This window comes from Microtus ochrogaster, chromosome 15 (assembly GCF_000317375.1).
Source record: "Microtus ochrogaster isolate Prairie Vole_2 chromosome 15, MicOch1.0, whole genome shotgun sequence".
Classification (NCBI taxonomy): Eukaryota; Metazoa; Chordata; class Mammalia; order Rodentia; family Cricetidae; genus Microtus; species Microtus ochrogaster.
Genome location: NC_022017.1, coordinates 36489759 through 36510945, shown reverse-complemented (window position 1 = coordinate 36510945; position 21187 = coordinate 36489759). Strand labels below are relative to the sequence as shown.

The 21187-nt window shown below is 39.6% G+C and overlaps 1 protein-coding gene across 2 annotated transcripts in view; it reads right to left on the bottom strand.

Annotated features, from left to right (window-relative positions):
• The window catches only part of Tmem71 (transmembrane protein 71), a 33312-nt gene that overhangs the window by 1085 nt on the left and 11040 nt on the right, over nucleotides 1–21187 (bottom strand). For both annotated transcript variants that reach the window (XM_026782408.1, XM_005354540.1), the window contains exons 5-6: nucleotides 13034–13222; nucleotides 8885–8960 (exon numbers count right to left, since the gene is read on the bottom strand). In XM_026782408.1, the coding sequence (XP_026638209.1) occupies nucleotides 8885–8960; nucleotides 13034–13222 (265 nt within the window). The remainder of the gene's footprint in view (nucleotides 1–8884; nucleotides 8961–13033; nucleotides 13223–21187) is intronic.

Genomic DNA, 21187 nt, shown 5'->3' with positions numbered 1-21187 from the left:
ATTGACTGTATAGATGCAGAATAAAAATAGTATGTTTTAGCAAAAGGACAGACAGGGTGACAAAAGAGACAAAGAACCCTGAACTAAAAACACATCGATACACTAAATGGATTTTTTTTTAAAAAAGTACTTATTTTTGGTTTTGATTATGTGTGTTTCTATGCATGCAGGAGGGACAGTGTGTTCCTGTGAGCGCAGAGCCCTCAAAGGTGGATGTCAGAGGTATGAGATCACCCTGTAGCTGAAACCCACCCAATGAGGGGTTTGGAACCTGAACTTGGGACTGCTGTAAGAGCTTTTTTTCTTTTTTTTCTCTTAATAGATTTATTGGCAAAGTAGACACAGTAGAAAGAAACCTCACTGAACAAACTAGGGCAGTAGAAATTCTTCCAGTGAAGACATTACACAAAAACTGAGGAAAAGAACAGAGCAGCTAAGAGCTCGAAGACAATCCCAGTCTCTCTAACATGCAGAATTGATGTCCTCCTTGACAGAGAAGAAGGAAAACACTCCAGAAAGAATGATCAAAAGTAATGGTGAACAGCTTTCCAAAATCTATTGCTGTGCTCTGGAGTGAGGAATATTTCCCATTGCCACATTTATCTCAACTTGTTCTCCAGTAGGTGACACTGTTTACGAAGGTCATGTGGGAAGGTATTGAGAGTTTAGAATTGACCTATTTCTAAACTTTGCTCTCTCTCTTTCAATTTGCTTCATTTTTTAAATTTTTTATTGTTTTTATTGAGCTATATATTTTTCTCCATCCCCTCCTTTCCTCTCCCCTCTCCTTCTACCCCCAGCCATGGTCCCCATGTTCCCAATTTACTCAGGAGATCTTGTCTTTTACTGCTTCCCATGTACATTAGATCCATGTAGGTCTCTCTTAGGGTCCTCTTTGTTGTCTAGGTTTTCTGGGATTGGGAATTGTAGGCTGGTTTTTCTTTGCTTTATTTTTAAAGTACATATGATATTTGTCTTTCTGGGTCTGGGTTACATCACTCAATATGATGTTTTCTAGATACATCTATTTGCCCTCAAATTTCAAGATGTCATTACTTTTTTTCTGCTGTGTAGTACTTCATTGTGTAAATGTACTATATTTTTCTTATCCATTCTTCAGTCAAGAGGCATCTAGGTTGTTTCCAGGTTCTGGCTATGACAAACAATGCTGCTAGGAATGTAGTTAAGCACATGTCCTTGTGGTACAATTGAGCATCATTTGGGTATATACCCAAAAGTGGTATTGCTGGGTCTTGAGGAAGGTTGTTTCCTAATTTTCTGAGAAATCACCATACTGATATCCAAAGGGGCTGTACCAGCTTGCATTCCCACCAGCAATGCAGGAGTGTTCCCTTTACCCTACATCCTCTCCAACATAGGTTGTCATCAGTGTTTTTGATCTTGGCCATTCTCAGAGGTATAAGATGGAATCTCAGAGTTGTTTTGATTTGCATTTTTCTGATGTCTAAGGATGTTGAGCATTTCCTTAAGTGTCTTTCAGGCATTTGAGATTCATCTGTTGAGAGTTCTCTGTCGAGGTCTGTACCCCACTTTTTTTGTTGGGTTATTTGTTCTTTTGATGTCAAGTTTCTTGAGTTTATTGTATATTTTGGAGATCAGTCGTCTTTCGGATATGGGGTTGGTGAAGATCTTTTCCCATCATGTAGGCTGCCGTTTTGTCTTGTTGACTGTGTCCTTCACTGTACAGAAGGTTTTCCTTCAGTTTCAGGAGGTCCCATTTATTGTTTCTCTAAGTGTCTGTGCTACTGGAGCTATATTTAGGAAGTGGTCTCCTGTTCCAGTGTGTTCAAATGTACTCCCCTCTTTCTCTTTTATGAGGTTCAGCATGGTTGGTTTTATGTTGAGGTCTTTAATCCATTTGGACTTGAGTTTTGTGCCTGGCAATAGATATAGATCTATTTTCACTTTCCTACATGTTGATAGCCAGTTATGCCAGTACTATTTGTTTAATATGCTTTTTTTCTATTTTATATTTTTTGCTTCTTTTTCAAATATTAGGTGTTTGTAGATGTGTGGATTGATGTCTGGGGCTTTTATTCAGTTCCATCGGTCCTCCTGTCTGTTGTTATGCCAGCCCCAGGCTGTTTTTAGTACTGTAGCTCTGTAGTAGAGTTAAAAGTCAGGGATTGTAATGCCTCCATTAGTTCCTTTAATGTTTTCTTTGACCATTGAGTCTATTTCCTCTATTGTATCTTCAGTGCTTGAGATTCTCTCTTCCTTCTCTTGTATTCTCTGGTTTATGCTTGCATTTGTGGCTCCTGATCATCTTCTCACAATTTCCATTTCTATAATTCCCTCAGTTTATGTTTTCTTTATTGTTTCTATTTTGGTTTTCAAGTCTTGAATCATTCCTTTCATCTGTTTCATTGTTTTTACTTGATTTCTTTAAGGAATTTGTTGATTTCTTCCAATCTTTTGTTTGTCTTTTCCTCCATTTTTTGAGGGAATTTTTCATTTCCTCTTTAAGGGCCTCAATCAGTCTCCTAAAGTTAGTTTTTAGGTCGCTTTCTTCTGCTTCGTCTGTATTTGGGTGTTTAAGTCTTGTTGTTGTAGGGCCACTAGTTTTAGTTGGTGTTGTGTTGCTCTTTGTGGTGTTGAGTATGTTCTTATCTTGTTTACCGATATTTTCCTCTGATTAGTGTAGTTGGGGCTGTGTTTCTGGTGATCAATCTTCCAGGTGCCAATTGATCCAAGGCTCAGATGGTTGCTCCTCATGGTGCAATCAGGGTCACAGTTCCAGTCACCCAGGAGGTCACATGGTGTTCCTGGAGGTTGTTCAGAGATCCTGAGGATCACTCTGAAATCCCTGGGGTCATTTGGGCCTGCTCCTACAGAGGTTGCTTGCTTGGGGCTGCTTCTGCTGAGGTCGCTGCCTTGGGCCTGCTCTGAAGGAGGTCACTGTCTCAGGTCTATTCCCACAGATGTCCCTGGCTTGGGCCTGCTCCCACAGAGGTCCTTGGTTTGGGCCCAGTCCTGAAGAGGTCTCTGGGTTGGGCCTGCTCCCTCAGCCTTCGCTCCCTTGTACCTGTTCCTGTGGAGGTCACTGCCTTGGAAGAGCATTCGTTCTTAACTGGTGAGCCTTCTCTGTCATCCTGTAGATTGATTTCTAACAGAAATGTAAAAGCCATTCAATGGAAAGAAAGTACTTTTAACAAAAGGTCTTGAAAGAATTGAACATTTGAAAGCATGAGAATGAACCCTCAAGCATATATCTTACCTCACATAACATTTAAAGTAAAATGAATCAGAGACATTATAAACCATGAAGTATAATACTTCCAAAAGAAATCAAAGATGGAAACTGTATGACCTTGTGTTTGGCAATGAATTGTTAAGTACAGTATAAAGTGCAGAGTCTATTGAAAGAAAAAACTTGAATAATTGAACTTTCTGAAGATTAAAGAGCAAAAGCTTTTCTCCAGGAAGAACAGTGTCAAGAGGATGAAAAGACAATGCAAATTCAGTAGAAAATATCTGCAAATCACAAATCTACCAAAGGGTCCTGTCCAGAATACATAAGAGGGTCTGAATAATAACAAAGTATAATGGCATATATATGAAATACCATAATGAAATTATTACTTTGTATGATAATTTAAAAATAAAACTCAACAACCAGAAAACAAACAACCTTCCAAATGGGTAGAAAATGTGAACACACATCATATGTCAGCCAAGATGCCATGTATATGAAGATCAGCATGTAAACATCATTTGTCATTAGACAATGCAAGCTAATTTACCAGCATAGCTCTAACTGCAATGCTGAGCAATAATTGAGCATTTAACAGAACAGTTAAGCCTCTAAATGGCCAAAACAAGTGACAGGATGAGAGCCATCATTGTTTATGGGAAGAAAAATGGTGAAAATATTTTGGAATAGTTTGGCACTTCTTCAAAATTAAAGACAGACTTGTTATATTATCCTACATTTTCATTCATTGGTTCATATCCAGCTCAATCAAGCCTTTCTTCTTTGTATAGATTTTATTAAAAAATTTTAAAAATTGAAGCCAGCAAGATACTTTTGACCGGTGATTACGTAAAAAATTTGACATACACCTACACAGTGGGACACTGTTGAACAAAAAAAAAAAAAGTGAAAGGTCATAATGTCACATTTATTGTTGCTATTAGGAACACATGTTAAGGAAGTGGATGGTTTTACATATTAATTATTTACATGAGAAAAATCTCATAGAGCTAGGGAACAGAAAAAACTTAATTTTTGCTAATAAAAATTCAGTATTTTTGAGAATATTTGCATCTATGTTCAGAAGGAATATCTTATAAAAATATTTTATACAAACAACAATTTATTTTATTGTTGTTGGATCTTTGTGTGGTTTTGGCATCAGGGTGATAGTGGTTTGTATACAAAATTAGAACTGTTCCTTCGGTGTCTATTTCATATAAAATTTGAGGACTATCAGCATTAATTTTCTTTGAAGGTCTGACAGAATTTTGCACTGAATCCATCTGGTACTGGCTTTACTTTGGTTTGGAGATTTTAATTACTGCTTCTATTTCATTAAGGGTTATGGGTCTGTTTAAATTGTACATTTTATCTTGATTTAAATATTGTTGGTCAGATAGATCAAGAAATTCATCCAATTTGTTGAGGCTTTCTAGTTTGGTGGAATACAGATTTTTTTTTTAAAGTATGTCCTTATGATTCTTTGAATTTCTGCAGTGTCTGTTGTAATGCTTTCCATTTTCTCTTTAATTTTCTTAACTTGGATCTTCTCTATCTGTCTTTTGGCTAATTTGGCTAAAGATTTATCAATCTTGGTGATTTTTCTCAAAGAACCCACTCTTTGCTTTATTGATTATTTGTATTTGTGTTATTGTTGCTTCTACTCCATTGAACTTCAGCCCTAAGTTTATTTCCTCCTGTCTACTCTTTTAGAGCATCATTTCTTCCAGCTTTCAGATGTGTCATTAAGTTGTTAATATTAGTTCACTACAATTTTTTATATAAGCACTTAGTATTGTGAACTTGCATCTTAATACTGCCTTCATTCTGTTATTTTCACTTTTATTCAACTATAGAATGTTTTAATTTCACTCTTGGCATCTGCTTGACCCAGTTTTTATTTAATAATAAGTCGTTTGTTCAGTTTCCATGGGTTTGCATACGTTCTGCTAATTCTATTGTTCTTGCTAACCATCTTTAATTGGTTTTGGTAAGATAGAATGCAGGGTATTATTTCAATTTTTAAAATGCTGTTTGCACTTCCTTTGTGCACCAATATGTGGTCAGATTTGGAGAAAGTCCCATGAGCTGCTGAGAAGAAGGTACGCTCGTTAGTGTTTGGGTGGAATAGTCTGTAGATGTCAGGTAAATTTGGATTATGGCATTATTTAATTCAAGTGTTTATCTGTTTAGTTTTTGTCTGGATGACCTATTTATTGAGGAGAGCCATTCAAGTTACTGACTATCAGTGTGTTAGAACTAAAAAAAACAAAAATTCAATCAGGATATTGGAAACCATGAGGATAAGATGTTGACAAAAGAAAATAACTGTGTTACAAATGGATGATGTAGCCTCACTTGGAAGAAGGCAAGATAAATTCAGGAAATGGAGTTGAAACTGGAACTCTAAGACCAGAGATGGGAGGGATTAAGCAGAACCATTGTGTTTGTATCAGTAAGACTGCCTCTTAAGCAGGTACGAGTTACTAATTCAAAAACTCCTGCACATATACAGTAAGACTGAATCAATTCAGTGCAAAGTAGTGAAAATCAGTTTCATGACTGCCAGGATGGAAACCTGTGGACAACTAAGGTGACAGGAAAACCTGGACTGAATCGTATGATATTGGGTCAGGATTAGATATATTAATATAAACACATTTGGGTTATTATATGTGTTTATATATACATAATTTCCACACATGTGTGTGTCAAGGGTATTATATACGCACAAATATCCTTCATTTCTGTCTGTACATGGCCTAGAAGCAATGACGTTTTAATACCAATGAGTACACTTGGCGCCCTGACCTATTCTGCGGATTTCAGAGAAATCACTAAAGCTAGGGCAGATACAAGATGAGTCTGAATTATTTGTTACTTAATTGTTTTCTAAAAAAAAAAATATAAGGACTAATGGAAGTACTAAGGAATGATGATTCATAATATATTTTGAGGCAGAAATAAGACTTACTGATTGGGAAATTAGAATAAAAGCAGGAGGAGAATATAAACCCAATGTGACTAAGGATATTTGGTTGAGCTGGCCAAGTGAATGTCAGTTTTACACACAAGCCTTATCTCATCAGTTTAAAGGGACACGTACATTCTTTTAAATCAGGAGTCAACTTACAGATGATAGTAACTCACTGTCACTGTCAGCATATGGTGGTGTATTCTCACTGGACTATGTCTTCATATTTTTATTCCTCATTGCTATACTGTTATTATTTCAATTAAAATGTGTACATTTTATACATGGTGGTTGATTTGAATTGCTATTAAATGGCTTTTTCTACAAAAAGCAAAAGCCAGGTGTGGTAGTACATGCCTGTAATTCTAGCACTTGGGTGATAGAGCCAAGAGGTGGAAAAGTACAGCTGCATAGAGAATTAAAGAGCATCCTGGGTTATAGGAAACACACACACACACACACACACACACACACACACACACACACACACAAGTAAATCTAAACTATAAAGGTATAGAAAAGGGCCATAGTAGCCAATCTGTATGATTGCAAGAGTTCCTGATAGAAGTATTGAGCAAGAAAATTTTGTAGGTGACCAAACCATAGTGCTGAATTATAATCCCAGAGTACAAATTAAAATTCTGTAAAGTGAGAAGATGATAGAGAGGGTGAAGGGATGAGTATTATCAGAATGTGTTATACACGTGTATGAAATTGTCAAAGAATGAATTTGGTGAAGCCCATTTAAAAAAGTCCTTGTGTCTATACAGATATGAGTTGATATTTCAATTTGGGTTTACCAGTTTTCACCCAATGGCCTTTTTTTCGTTCCGGGATCCCATCCAGGAACCCCACTACATTTTGTCGTCATGGCTCCTTAGGCTCCTCTGGGATATGTCAACATGGTCCTGATGGCCTTGCTGGCTTGGAGAAGGACTTCTAATGTGCTGAAGTTCCTTCTTTTAGATTTTTTTCTTCATTTTTCTCATGCCTGGACCAAGGTTTGGGGCATTGAGGTAAAGCTCCACTCTTACTGCCCCCTGTCACTGTCAAGGGCACATGCAATAATCAGTCTCATCTCATTGATGTTGACCTTGGTCACCAGAGGTGGTGCCAACCAGCTCTTGTCCCCATACTCCACAGACACCATTTCTCCTCTCTTCCTTTAGCTACCCTTTGGAAATCAGTTTCTAAACACAGTTCACACAAAGGTAACATAGAGTTAAGCTCTACTTCTCAAGGCTGAATGCATTCACATAGGTTAAGTCATGAGGAATGTTTCACTGACAGCCCTGTCTAATGGGGTTTCCTGACCAACTTGGAAGTTTGGAGCATACTTAGTTAAAAGAATGCTGATTGTGATTGCTCTGCATAATTTCTTCCAGTCATTATTGTCCTAACTCACATTATCAGTTTCCAGCTTGGGCTATGCAATGAAGAATGTTACAATCCATTTTTAGCCAGAGAGCATCCTCCTTTTGTTCTTTGGGTCCCATTGTGATCTAAAATCTTTCTCAAACCTCATAATTAAGTGGGAGGCTTGTTTTAAAATACCAACTCTCAACAGGACTAAATTCATATCTCAGATGAGAGGATCTAGGAGTTGGTATTATAAAAATCAACCTTCCTGAGCCATACAGAGACATTTGACCCTCAGGATGCAGGAATTCAGAGTGTGTAGCATTTTCCCACCAGAGTCCAAAGACTGTGGAGCTTTCAGGGCTTCACTGTTCTTTTCATCTCATCCAGTCAAACAAAAGTATCAATGAACTATTGTCATTGAGGATATGGAAGTAAGGACAATACATCGGTGGCCCTTCTGGATTGTCCATATTCTATAAGAAATACTTTAAATTTTACCTATTTTGTGTGTGCATGCAACCTAATTGTAAGATTTATGTGTGTGCATGTGCATATGTTTTCATGGTGCATGTGTGTAATGGGGTAAGTTTCAGAAGCTGGTTTTCTTGTTCCAGTGTGGGTTCCAGGTATTGAACTCAAGACATGAAAAATTAATAACATAATTGCCTGACAGTGACTATTCCAAAAGACTCCACCCAGGCCCAAAACTTTCTCCGAGCCCAATGCAACCTTACATCCAAGTACTTCTATAGGGACATTTGCCCAACAACTTCCTTTCAATCTCAATACATCATTCTTTTTCTCAGTCATTGTGGTCAAGCATTGTCATTTCAAACCTTTATTTCTCCCTTTATAAACAGCACCTTCTTTTAGCCTCTGAATCTACCCATGGCTGCCTATGTGTTTCCAAGCAGCAATCTGTTAGTTCCAAATAAGTATTGTTACTCTTTAGAGAACATCTTTTGATTCTTCAGTATTTTAGGATACAAACTACAATAGGAGAAGTGCAGACTCAGTGGGGATTTCAAGTGTTCTGGAATGCATTGGAATGGGAATGTAGATTGTAACTACCCTTGCCACCACCGCTTAAACAGAAGATAGCACATGGTAAAATCCATTTCTAAGCAAGGTACACTGGCTTCTTTATGTACTGTAGAGGATGGAGGGGCTATGTAAAGAAAAAAAAGGTACTATCATGGCAGATAAATGAACAAGTTTTAGCTATTGAGCTGCCTAAAATGGTTTGTAAAAGGGGGGAAGGAAATCATCTACCAATTACAGCTCCCCATTGCTTACGAATTGTTAATGCAAGAAAGCAAAACTAGAATTACCTTGCACATGCAGAGATGATTAAGCACACTGTGAGCAGGATTGCTTGAAAGGAGATCTTATGCATCAGACCAGCTTCTGCAGGAAAGAAAAAGAAATGAGTCATATATTTCTGATTAAATATCTCTGAAGAACAAATTCCTGCCAACGTTGCTTCATAGTTTTTAAAATGTATGCCAGTTTAAACAATTGACCATCAGTAACAAGGTGGAATGATGACTCAGTGTTTAAGAGCACGCCTAGTACCTATATGGTGGGTAGCTCACATCTCCAGTTCCAGGGGATCTTATGCCTTCTTCTGGCCTCTGTTGACTCCTGCACAGACATGGTACTTATAAGCTCATGCAGATATGTACATATACTCATAAATCTGAAAGACCTTTTCTTAAAAATTACGTCATATTATATGAATCCATTGATTAGAAAATTCCACAGTCAATGAAAAAAAATTCTTTTATAACAAGAGTCTATGTTCTAAATCTCCCTGCCTTGCTGTTTGCTTTGATATTGGAGGAAGCCTTTGTAGAGCTTATGCTAAAGTCAGAACTCTTAAAATGTGATGATGATTATGACTGTGCCAGCCACAACCATAATAAAACCGCCTACAGTTTACAGAGCGCTTTGTTATTCTCAAATACTTTTCATACGTTAGCTTACTTCATCAGCCCCAAACCATGCAAAGTAGGAAGCATGTGGATGAGTAGACCAAGACTGAGAGACATGATGCAATAGTCCAAGGTCAGACAGCTATGAGCCGCCAGCACCAAGATTTAAAGACCACATCTAGACAGGACATAATGTTTTGTCTGAAAAGAGGCATAGAAAGACAATTGCAACTTCACATGCTGGAAACCTCTAAAGACTAAAGAGACAAAAAAAAATATGTATTATGAAATAGTCCTTTCAAAACTCTGAAAGCTCTGAACTATTTCAACATTGTCAAATCATGGTAGAAAGAAGTAGAAAGCTTCCAGCAGTTACAGCCACAAGAACCATGACAATCATGATCTTGAGTCTCAGACTAACACCTGTAAGAAATCAGAGCCTGAGTTAGATTACCACCACATGAGGACTTTAAAAAATATCTATGAATAGATTTCAATTTAATTTCCCCCAAAGGCTTCAAGGGGTTTAATTTTACAATAGTTGTTTAAAACTCAGAAGTTGTTTTACTGTGAGTGTTTTTATTTTTGTGATTTATGCTGAATATCGGGTAGAGTTAGCTATAAATCTCACTGAGCCCCTGGTGCGAGTGGAATCCTGAAGTCTGGCAATTCAAACTGGAGCAGTAGTAAATTATGTCACTCAAAGTGTGGAGGATTTATGTATACTGTGTGAATTAAATAAATTATTGCGGGTTCAGTGGAATGTCAACCATCCATCTAAAGCGTATTTGAATCCTCTATCTATCCAGATTTCATGGGCAATTAGGAAAATAAATCCAGCTTGAGACACAAAAAAGATCACTGGCTGTGTACACAGAAGGGTGCGTGGGTATATCTTTGAATTTGATAAAGAAATCAGTTGTGTGACTTTGGACCTGATGTTCATTGCTCCTTCAGTAGTGATTGACTTGGTACCTATTTTGACTTATCTTATCAGGAATCTGGCCTTGATTCCTCCAACTTCTCCCAACCTGTAGATGCTTTCTCTGTCCTCCCATTTTACCACCTTCTATTTACTTTAACATCTTTTCACATTTAAGTTTTTTTTGTTTCATTTTTCTATTCCCCACTGGAAAAATATCTGCCCCTACACACCATCTACCTCCTGGTTTTGAAGGCAATGCCATATTCTTGGTGGGGAATCACATTTTACTGCTAGAGGGAACAGCTGGTTTATTTTGTTTATCCCAGCATCTGACACATTCAAAGACTTCTGGAACCTCACATACTCATCAAGAAAGTGACTGCTTTTGTCATGAAAATGGAATCCTCCCAGAACTGATGTAGCAATTTCAGGTCTCATATCATAACTATAAATGAATGAAATCTCTCCTGACAGATTAGAAATCTGAAAGGTATGTGTTTGCAGAATCACAAGGAGCCATCATGGGAAGATGGGCTCTGAGGAACAACACCAACACAGGAGAGAGGGCAGGAGGCAAAGACTGGTAAACGAGTCTCTGCTAGGAATTAGCACTTGCAGGAGACAGTACATCCTACCTCTGTAACTTAGACCTGGAACTCAAAAGCCATGACTAATACAAATAATGATGCAGGCCAGTGTTCTAAACGTCTTCTGTACCACCTGGAACAGAATGCTCACTCGGGTCCTACACATACAGAGCAGAAATGATGGAGATGGCCAAGAAAGTCAGAGTCAAGCAATAAATATTTCAGTGAAGCAATACATGCAAAGTGCCCTGGAATCATAGGAAAAATAGTTTATTTCATCCACAAACCAGAAAGATTCAAAGAGGGTCCATCAGAGGTAGTCCCATTTAGAGTGGGCTTTGATGAAGAACAGGGGCCATCCAGGTACAGCAGGTACAACAGACACCCCAGATACAACAAGAGCATGCATTTGTCAAGGTCACATCCTTGGCCATGAATACAAAGGCTTACTCCATCTGTAGAATGTTAGTCTTCACAATAAACAGATACACTTAGAAATTGCTTCACCACAATCAGGGAGAACTTGTTCTGCCCAGGCACCTTAGTTAGGGATCAGAGAATGAGGAGAAATACAGACAAGCATGCAATAGTGGTGCAGCTCATGGGGATGATAAATACAGACAAGCATGCAATAGTGGTGCAGCTCATGGGCATGATAAAGAGGAGTTTGGGGAAGCAGAATTGTAAGGGTTAGACTCCCTGGAAGAGGTGGCTGCTGAGTCTCAGTAGCCTGGCACTTAACCAGGAACTCAAAGCTAGCTTTTCTGTTATTGAAACTGCTGCACGTGGAACTTAGAGAACCTTGAGCACTTCCTGAACAGATGCAGTGGGAATATAAAGCACAGGGCATGAGTGAGTCTTTGGAGGGATGCTCAGTGGGACACTATTCATTTGTGGTTTATCAAGGTAAATAAAGATGTTCACTATGTTCACTCGATCTCTGCAGTAATAACCTCAAATCTGTTCGGTATTCGTGTGGACAAGACACATTAAATCATTTGGGCCATTTTAGACACTGCAAAGTAAGAAGTAGGACTATCTCTCGGCACAGATGCAGGATTAAATGTTAAGAGTTTGGCAACCTGCTTGCAGAGCCTGTTTAGGTTAATGCCACACCACAGCCCCTGGCATCCATATATTCAAAGAGTCAGGAATGTTCAGATGAAAGTTCCATCCCAAGCCCCCTCCCCTGGGAGTTGCCTCAGTTCAAACTCTACCTCCAAAAATGTCCGCCAAAGATGACCCCCTCCCCAGAGATGCTCAAGACCACTCCCACAGGGTATTTAAATTGTACCCCAGAGAACAAACACATGGTTTTTCTGTCTTCCTTCCCCACCTCCTCTTTTGGGTGCTGGAAGGCCACCCAGGAACATTGGCATCCATTAAACCTGGGCTTTTCCTAATTTTGTTTCATTTGATCTGATTTGGATTATTGCATTGGCAAAGAGGCGTATTGGTGTGCAAAAACTTTTCAGAGCCTAGCACATTTTCTTCCCTATGGTGGCTCGAAGAGCTGTAAATTATGAGTGGAGGCCGACTCAGCAGAACCAGCCCAGCTCTTTTTCCCTGGATGAGACTGCATGAAAATGTCATTAATGTGCAAAACTAGAGTCGGCAGCACACCGGTGAGCTTCTTTCATTACTCACATAAGGATATACCAAGAGCTGAAAACCATTTTCCTTCCTGGGGTCCTAGCACTAAAAGGTGTGTTTTTCTTCTCTTCAATGTTTCTCTTTTTGAGTATGCCAAGCACACAGCTCAAAAATCAAGGCACAAATAATCGAGACCTGTGCTCCTTCACAGCTTTGTATTGAAAAAGAAGACACTTTAAGTCAGGGCTGCTGAGGACTTCATGACTACACTCAAAGGCAGGCACTTCCTCTGGACCATCTGCACACCACCAGGAGCCTAGGCTGCCCCTTCCTCAAGCAGGTTGATACCAGTTCCTTAGCAAATATTAGTCACTGTTAACTCGTTCTCAGATGGCAAGAAGAAAGAATTCTTTGGGTGTGGCAAAGATTAAAAGGACTCACTTGAATGCACTGAAATGTTCTTTTGGAAATGTGCTGATGTTCTCATCTGAGGCTGAAGAGTGGAATTCTCGGAGCTTTCTTTGAGATGCTGAGACAGGATGTGGCCAGAAGAGGAGGCTTCTGAAGTGTCTGTGATTGGCTTCTGAGACTCCCATCCATCACTCAGGGAAGAACAGTCCAGATCACTTCCTGGGAAAGCAAAAGAGTTAATCTCTCCCTCTCTCCCTCTCTCCCCCCCTCCCACTCTCTTTCTTCGTGTGTGTGTGTGTGTGTGTGTGTGTGTGTGTGTGTGTGTGTGTATCCAATGATGCTATTGTAGTGTTATTTCTCTTGTTATGATGAAACACCCTGACCTAAAGCAATTTAGGTGAAAAAATTTTATTTGGCTTATAGTTCCAGGTTACAGACCATCATTTCAAGTAAGTTAAGGAAATAACTCAAGCAGCTAGTCACGGAGCACCCCCACCTCCAGCAATATTTAGAAGAAAGAAGTCCACTCATACCAACTGCTTGTTTCTGCTCAGATAGCTTTTTTTATTCTTACACTGTCCGGGGTGCCAGCCTAGGAATTGGTGCATCTCACAGTGGGCTGAATCAATTAATAAACAAGATAATTGCCCATAGACTTGCCCACAGGACAACCTGATCTAGACAAATCCTAGGTTGTGTCAAGTTGACAGTAGAAATTGATCAACAAAGCTGACCTATGTACAGTTCCCAACAATCAGTGTCTACTGCACTAGTGGGGGAGAGGAGGAGGAGCCTTTCTGGATAAGATGGTATTTTAATATGTCCCTATCCTTTGGGGTCTAAAAGACTTATCTTCAGAATGCTAAGCAAAAATAAGAGGGATGAGAGTTTTGTGAAGGAAGACAACTATAGCGGTGGCAATAACATGACCCCATAGAATTTCGGAAAATATAATCTTACAACAAGATAGAGGACAGATCACAGAACACACTGACTTCCCAAGGGTAGGGGATCCATTTATAGATGAAGGGGAGTGATGAATTGTGCCTTAGTAAGGGTGTCACCATGTACACATTCATGTGGTATTTCAACTAGGTAAAATAACATACAGTATGATATATATATAGTAAAAATCCAGGTGGCCCTGGAAGAAATAATGAAATGGTATTCTAATACCCATGTAGGCAAAGAGATGTGTTATCTCACCCTCAGCCTCCATGTGATGTTAGATGGTGAATGGATTTTTTTTTGAAGTATACGTGTGAGCAATTGAGCATCACGTCTTTACAACATTAAATTTCATAACAAAGATAATTCCTCCTTCCAATTTGCGTTTCACTTATTTGGCATTTATTGAATGTGACTGTATATCAGACCATGCTGTTGAGAAGCAATAGTCAATTAGACACATGTCACCATTTGTTTCATGAGGTTTATATTCAGGTAGGAAGTAAGTGGCAGAATATATTGTGATAGGTGTCGCTATGGGAATCCACTGTCTATAAAACACATGGAAACACTGAATGAAATATTGAATAGCAAATACATGCTTTGTTTTATCATTCACAGAGAATACTTGGTGCAAATAGTTTATAAAACACACATGTGCTCTCTTATAGTGGGTCATTCATAAATACATTTTACTAACTCTGGAACTAGATTACCAATGCCTCCCAAAGAATGGTCAAGTTTAATCTCAAATCCTGTAACACTAAAAGTTGAAACATGCTAAGATAACTCCTAGGAACATCTGGTATCCTCAACATGGGTCACTTGGTTGCTGACTCTTGAGCTGAATCTAAGGTTAAAAGACCCCAAACCTTCCAAGTTAGAACGTTGCTGGAAAGAATAAAATCAGTAAGTAAGGATGACTTTCAACTATATAGGTAGTGCCTCCCCTTGACCCACCAGAATCCACTGATTTGATTCATCTGGAATGAATGTCCTAAGAATTCTCAAGGCTCCGGCTTTGATTGTCTGTGTGATATCTACCCAAAGCTTAGTTTCACTCCCCTGTCTGTAAGTGAGAACTTGAGACAATGCAGTACACTCTGACTTGGAGACACAGACATTTGCAAAGAGCAGGCAGAAGTCCTGCCTGGAATGCAGGTGTTTCCTGGGCTGGCTTAAAGGGTGGCAAGTATCCAACACACATTCTTTTCAAGCTGCATACTTAAACTCAAAAGAAAAGGTCATTCCCAGCAGGCAAGCCGAGGCCACTCACACCCCTAAACAAGAGCTGTGGCTGAAACTGACAGGGATTGGGGGATGGAAAGGAGCATTTGAATGAAAGTCATAACTAAATGGTTCCTGTTGAAATGGTGCTATAGCGCATGAAGAAAGGCTCCTTTTTCTTAAAAGAGGCAGAAAATGAAAACCAAGTCCCTGCAAGGTTGAAATACTCTGTTCCCCCCCATGAAAAGATGAGGAAAAAAACAAAACAAAACAAAACAAAATGAACAAAAATATATTCAGTAGCTCAAGCCCACGCAAAAAACTATCTCCTTGAAACTCTCTTGAAAGTGAGTTTCAAGTTCAAATTTATACTAATCCAAGGAGTTAATATTTCTTCCACCAGTGTTGGCCCTCGATAGCTGCCAGGAGCCAGTATAAAGCCTAGATATAGCATCACTCCATCCAAACTGCATGGCTTCCTTCAAAGAATGTCTAAGAGAGCTGTTCACAATCCCACATTGCGAAATGTACAGAGATATCATCTCACATGGCAAAGAAAAACAAATGTGGTCGTGAAAGACGGAGAACCCTCGGTAATAGGTGCCCAGAGTACTCTTGCCATCATTGCTTGGATTTCAGTTTTGACCTGCTGGCCTGGTATTTGGAGAAATTGTTCTAACTTATTTTTGTTTGTTTGGAAGCCTCATCCCAGCCCTTTGCATCAATATATCCAAAGAGTCTGGAATGTTCAGATGGAAGTTCCGTCCTAAGCCCCCTCCCACTGGGAGTTGCCTCAATCCAGACTCCACCCCAGAGAAAGCTCACCAAACTATGACCCCTCCAGGGATACTCAAGACCACTCCCACAGGGTATTTAAACTGCCTCCTATTGAACAAATGTCCAGTGTTCCTTTCCTGTCTTCTCTCTAGGGGGCTAGAAAGCCATCCAGGAGCATTTGTATCCATTAAACTTGGGCTTTTTCTAATTCGGTTTGATTTGGCTTGATTTTGATTATTGTGTCAGCGGAGAGACTTATTGGGGTGCAGAAACTTTTTAATTTTATTTTAGGGAAGATGATGGAGTGGAGATGGATATTTTGTTTTTCTCTCATTTGCAATATCACCTAATTTTTTTGATTGTCTGATTAGACAATAACTTTAGACATAGGAGTCTTGGTTCCATGACTAGTGGAATATTCCGATCACAGACTCAAAATGTTCGCTGAGTCCATATATCTTGGGACACTTACATTTATACGGGAGGGATAAAAGGAAACAGAGTCAGACACTGACCCAAAGGAGGTGAAAATCCTAGTGTGAAGAGGGGCAGGGGAGCTCAATCAGGGGGAGACAGGAAGAAAGGCGTTGTTGGTTGGGTAGAGATGCATGTAACCAGATCTTATTGATTAAAATACATCATAAAATTGGATGGAAACTGCCAAGACTTAGGCTTCAGGAAATCTGGAATATGAATTATAATAAGAGCGACATAGGTCATTTTATTTTAATTTTATGATCTCTAATTTCTTCATCTCTAAAGCAGATAGTTTCCAACTTCCACAGTGATGTGATGACTGAGGAAGATGAGGGGCAATGTAAACATCTCATGGCGTGGGATAGATGAAGGACCGGAGCTTTTACTATTAATATGCATTATAATATGCACAGTTTGTGGTTAAGTGTGGGATGGTCACTTCCGGGGTGGAGACAGGAAGATCTGGGTTGTCATCAAATGATGTTTCCAGATGGGACAGATTATCCAGAATACTTCCTTGGCAAAAGGAAGTTGTTTTTTTTTTTTTGAATTGGACATCTAGGAAATTGTCCCTCCAGGATTTCTTGATTCTTCCCCCAGATTTTCCTAGGCCCCATTACTTATCACGTACTCTAACCTCCCCTGAATTACTGATAAATAAATGAATGATATCCTCTGCCACCTGCTCTTTACCTGGCTGAATGTGTAGTGAGAGGATCTCCAGAAAGGACACAACCGAAGTGTGGTGGGGAATAGCTATGGCCCTAACATGATTTTAGAGGGAGCAGAAACTGAAGAGAAGGGGGGGAGAAAAAAAAGAAGCATTCTGGAAGGCAGTTTTTTTTTTTTTTTCCCATGCATTCGGAACCTTGAGGGAAGCAAGCTGAAATTGATCAGTCCTAGTAAACCATCAGAAAGGCTTTTTTTCTGGTTCCACTGCTGTCAGGGAAAGCCCAACACATGAGAAGAAGGAAGAAAGGTGCCAGATGGGAGGACAGAAGCAAGGCAGGCTCCAGTGACACCTCAGGGAAATTCTCAAGCCAGAGGATTTCAAAAACTGCCGCAAAACATGGAAAGACAGGGGCTGCGCAGAAGTAGAGACGGAAAGTCTATTTATTTCCTCGATGCACTTATTGTATATTCTGAATGGATTGTTATTTAAGGAACTAGAGGAGCCAAGTCCTAATATAGGGAAAGTCTAGAAAGATTGTCTGTGTCTACCTGGGAGAACACAGCAAGGTTTCATAGAGGAAGCAGAAACCTAGAGGATGCGCAGGAATTCTACTAGAAGATAGTAGGAAGATAATGAATGGGCCAGGCACAGGGGGAGGAGATGAGAAAGAAGGGAGGGCAAAGCCAAGACATCCATCTCAAGAGACAATATGGTAGGTTCCCAGTGAGCTAGACGGCTAGATGGAAGAATGAGCTTGGTGAAGAAGATCTCAAGATGGTTCTCATTGGACTTAGATAATATGATATTTTCAAAGCCTCCTGTCATGTTCGGTTTCTAAGACTATTCTATTAGGAATTTGGAGTCACTAATGAATCTCCAGAGTGAATGGGACACAAGCCTCCTGGCTAAAACACTCTAAGCAGTGAGCCCTTAGAGCTCCTGAGTCCTCATTGGAACTAGAACGGGTTTGGGAATACTAAGACACTTGGGGTCCCCTTATTGCAAGAGTTTTTATTTATGTTATATTTGTCTTCCCTAGGACTCTTTGATAACATCTGAAGGCACTGTTGCTTATCATAACTGGGGATGTGTAGGCTATTTCTGTCGTCTGTAAATAGAGGCTGCATGCTCTGAACATGCTTTAAAATACCGGGTGTCTGACACACTGATGCACAGCCATCCCCCAAGGCCAGTTATACTAAGTTGGAGAATTCTGTCAAAGGGATAACAGACCAAAATAATAAAGTGCTATGAGCTTTAGAACTCTTCCAGTCACTCTGAGGAGTGTTGTGTTAGCTGTTTGCCCTTACTCTTATCCAAATATCCTGTTCTCGGCCTTCATAAGACAGTTCATAATTTACAATATCTTATAAAACTCGACTATGGAATATGTAATTCATGTGACCTTTGGATTCGTGCCCACCTCCATCAGCGGTTAGACTGAAAGCTCCATGAGGAACAAGCAACCTCATCTGCAGCAGAAAATGTAATCAGTACTTAGTTCATAGCTCACCCTCAATTTAAAAAAGAAAAGTTGACTATGCTCATGAATGTGGAGATCATGTGAGGCTGAGAAATTGAGACAAGTACAAGGGTTCGGTAACCATAGGCAGTGGGTCAGTGTTCACCCCTATAGAAGCTGAGGCTGATGTAAGACATAGGCTTCAAGAAGTCCAACCCTGTGGCCTCATTCAACCTGTGGCCATACATAGCCTAGATACTGAACAAATGAGCTGGTACTTTTGGATGGTCGAGTCCCTGCCGCACATGCATATCCCTTCCTGCCATTCTCCCATGTCGTCTGGGCACTTGCCAAAGCAGTCTAAGGAAACATCTTTATTGGTTGCCATAGATAAAAGAAAACAACAGATAACCAGGAAGGATCACATGGTAGAGATTGTTCTAGGGCATGCTCATAGCAGCCCAAACACAGATGAAACTTGAGTGGCTGCCCACAGATGAATGCATCGAGAAAATGTGGCATGTGTATCTAATCGAATGTCACTCAGCCTTAAATAAGGAAGGTAATCCTGCCACTTGCAACAACACGGAAAGACCTGCATGACAGTTTGCTAAGATGATTGATTCAGTGCAAAGGGGCAGATACTGAGACTACTTCTATAAGGATCTAAATAGATAAACTCACAGAAGCAGAAAATTCAGTTATGGTTACCAGGGCTTCGAGAGTTGGGAGGTGAAGAAAAAATGGGAGCGTAGCATTTCCATTACATTAAGTGGATGAGTTTTAAGGATGTGTGTGGCACAATTAGGTGCCTGTATTTAACAATTTGTTAAGAAGATGGATTATGTTACCAGTTCTTAAAACACACCTACATCTGTGCACAACACAGAGAAGGACATAAAGTGTCTTAAAGAGTAACTTTGTATTTCCTTGATGTTAATTATGCTGATAGCTAACAGGTGTCTGCATATAGTGAACTCATTAAGTTGTGCATATTAAATGTGTACATTCCTTTGTGTATCAATTACACCTCAGTAAAGCTGTTTAAAAAGAGAGAATGAGAAGGCTAGATGACCAAATCAATATGGAAGTAAGAAAGGGTCCAGGATATCCTGGCTGATCACACATTCCTGAAAAGCTAGTTATGATCCCAGAACACGAGGCAGGCTCTGTGGCAACGGAAAAAAATATCCCATGCTGTTTTTCAGGATTACCTGGTCTAACTTAGAGAATTAGCAGTGATAATTGAATTAAATAAAGCAAATGCCTCTTATGGGGCATGTTAGCAATCCTAGAGAGAACATTTAAATGATAGCATTAAACACAGAAATCATAAAAATTCTTAATACTCAAAATGACCAAGGAGGTATCTGTCTCCAAAAAGACATAATCTGCCCCAACTCAAACTTTTCTTTGACTGACTTTCATCTTTTGCTAAATTTAATAATAAATGAATGGCTCTTAACACATCTAATATTTCAGAAAATATATTTAGTTGTGTTATGCTTGAAAGCATTAATTTTATGCTGTTTCATCTATTTTCTTTAAATTCAAGACAGATTGTATTTTCTTAAAAAGGACAAGTTTGTATAATATATATCTATTTCATGAACATTTTCTACACCTTTTCACATAAAATAATCATTCTATTATTTTAGAGAGAAGCACAAAGCCACAGATAAACATAACCATTGAGGGCACATACAGAAGTTCTAGCTACAGAAAAGCTCAGAACACAAGCTTGGGACTTGCCTGTCCAAGGGCCAACAGATGGGGCTAAAGGAAGACCCTGTTCCATTCAGTTCTCCCCTTGCTAATTCTCTGTTCTCTTTCAGGGTGACTCACGGCTCTAGGAACACATTCCAAATTGCAGTGTGGGGTGGGGGTGGGAACTTGGGAACTGCAAAAAAAAACGCCAAGGCTAAAGAATGAATTGCGACTAACGAGGGAAGGTATCCGTGCGCAGCTGGGGAAGGGGTGAGAGGAGGACAAACCAAGCAGGCAGAATAGTCTCTCGTCTCAAAAGCGAAGTATGAGGAAATCGGGGGAAATAGTGTTTGATTGCAGCCGCCGCACAGAGAGAAAATAGCAAAACAATTTAATTTTGAATTCTTCTGGAGTCTTCTAACTAGGCTCCATTTCCAGAGAAAAATAAATGGCTGATAAATCAAGAGGCCTTGGGTAAAACCGGAAAACTAGACGTCTGAGGAAATTTGATTACAGCTGAGAGCTGAGATGAGAGCTTTCCAAGTCTTGTGCGCACCCAGGTTGACTAATTACTGATTTGGGGAAGGGGTGGTTTGATTTGTTATATTTAGAAGATATTTGACAACCATGAGAATCTTAATAAGGTACCTCATGCATGTGCAGCGCCACTGTGGCCCAACTGCTTTCAAGTTGTTTGGGCACGTTTGGAAGAACCAACTATGGATGCCAGATGCCAATTTCCAAATAAGTGAAAGTGGCCTTTGTACAAACCATTCCCCAGGGCTGTGGTCTAGGTATGAAATGTCTTCCATGAGCTCATGTGTTGGTCACCTCCTGGTTTGAACATGTGGCAGGGTTCTTAGGAGGTGGAATTTTGTGGGAGGAAATAGGTAATTCAAAGTAGGCCTCAGGG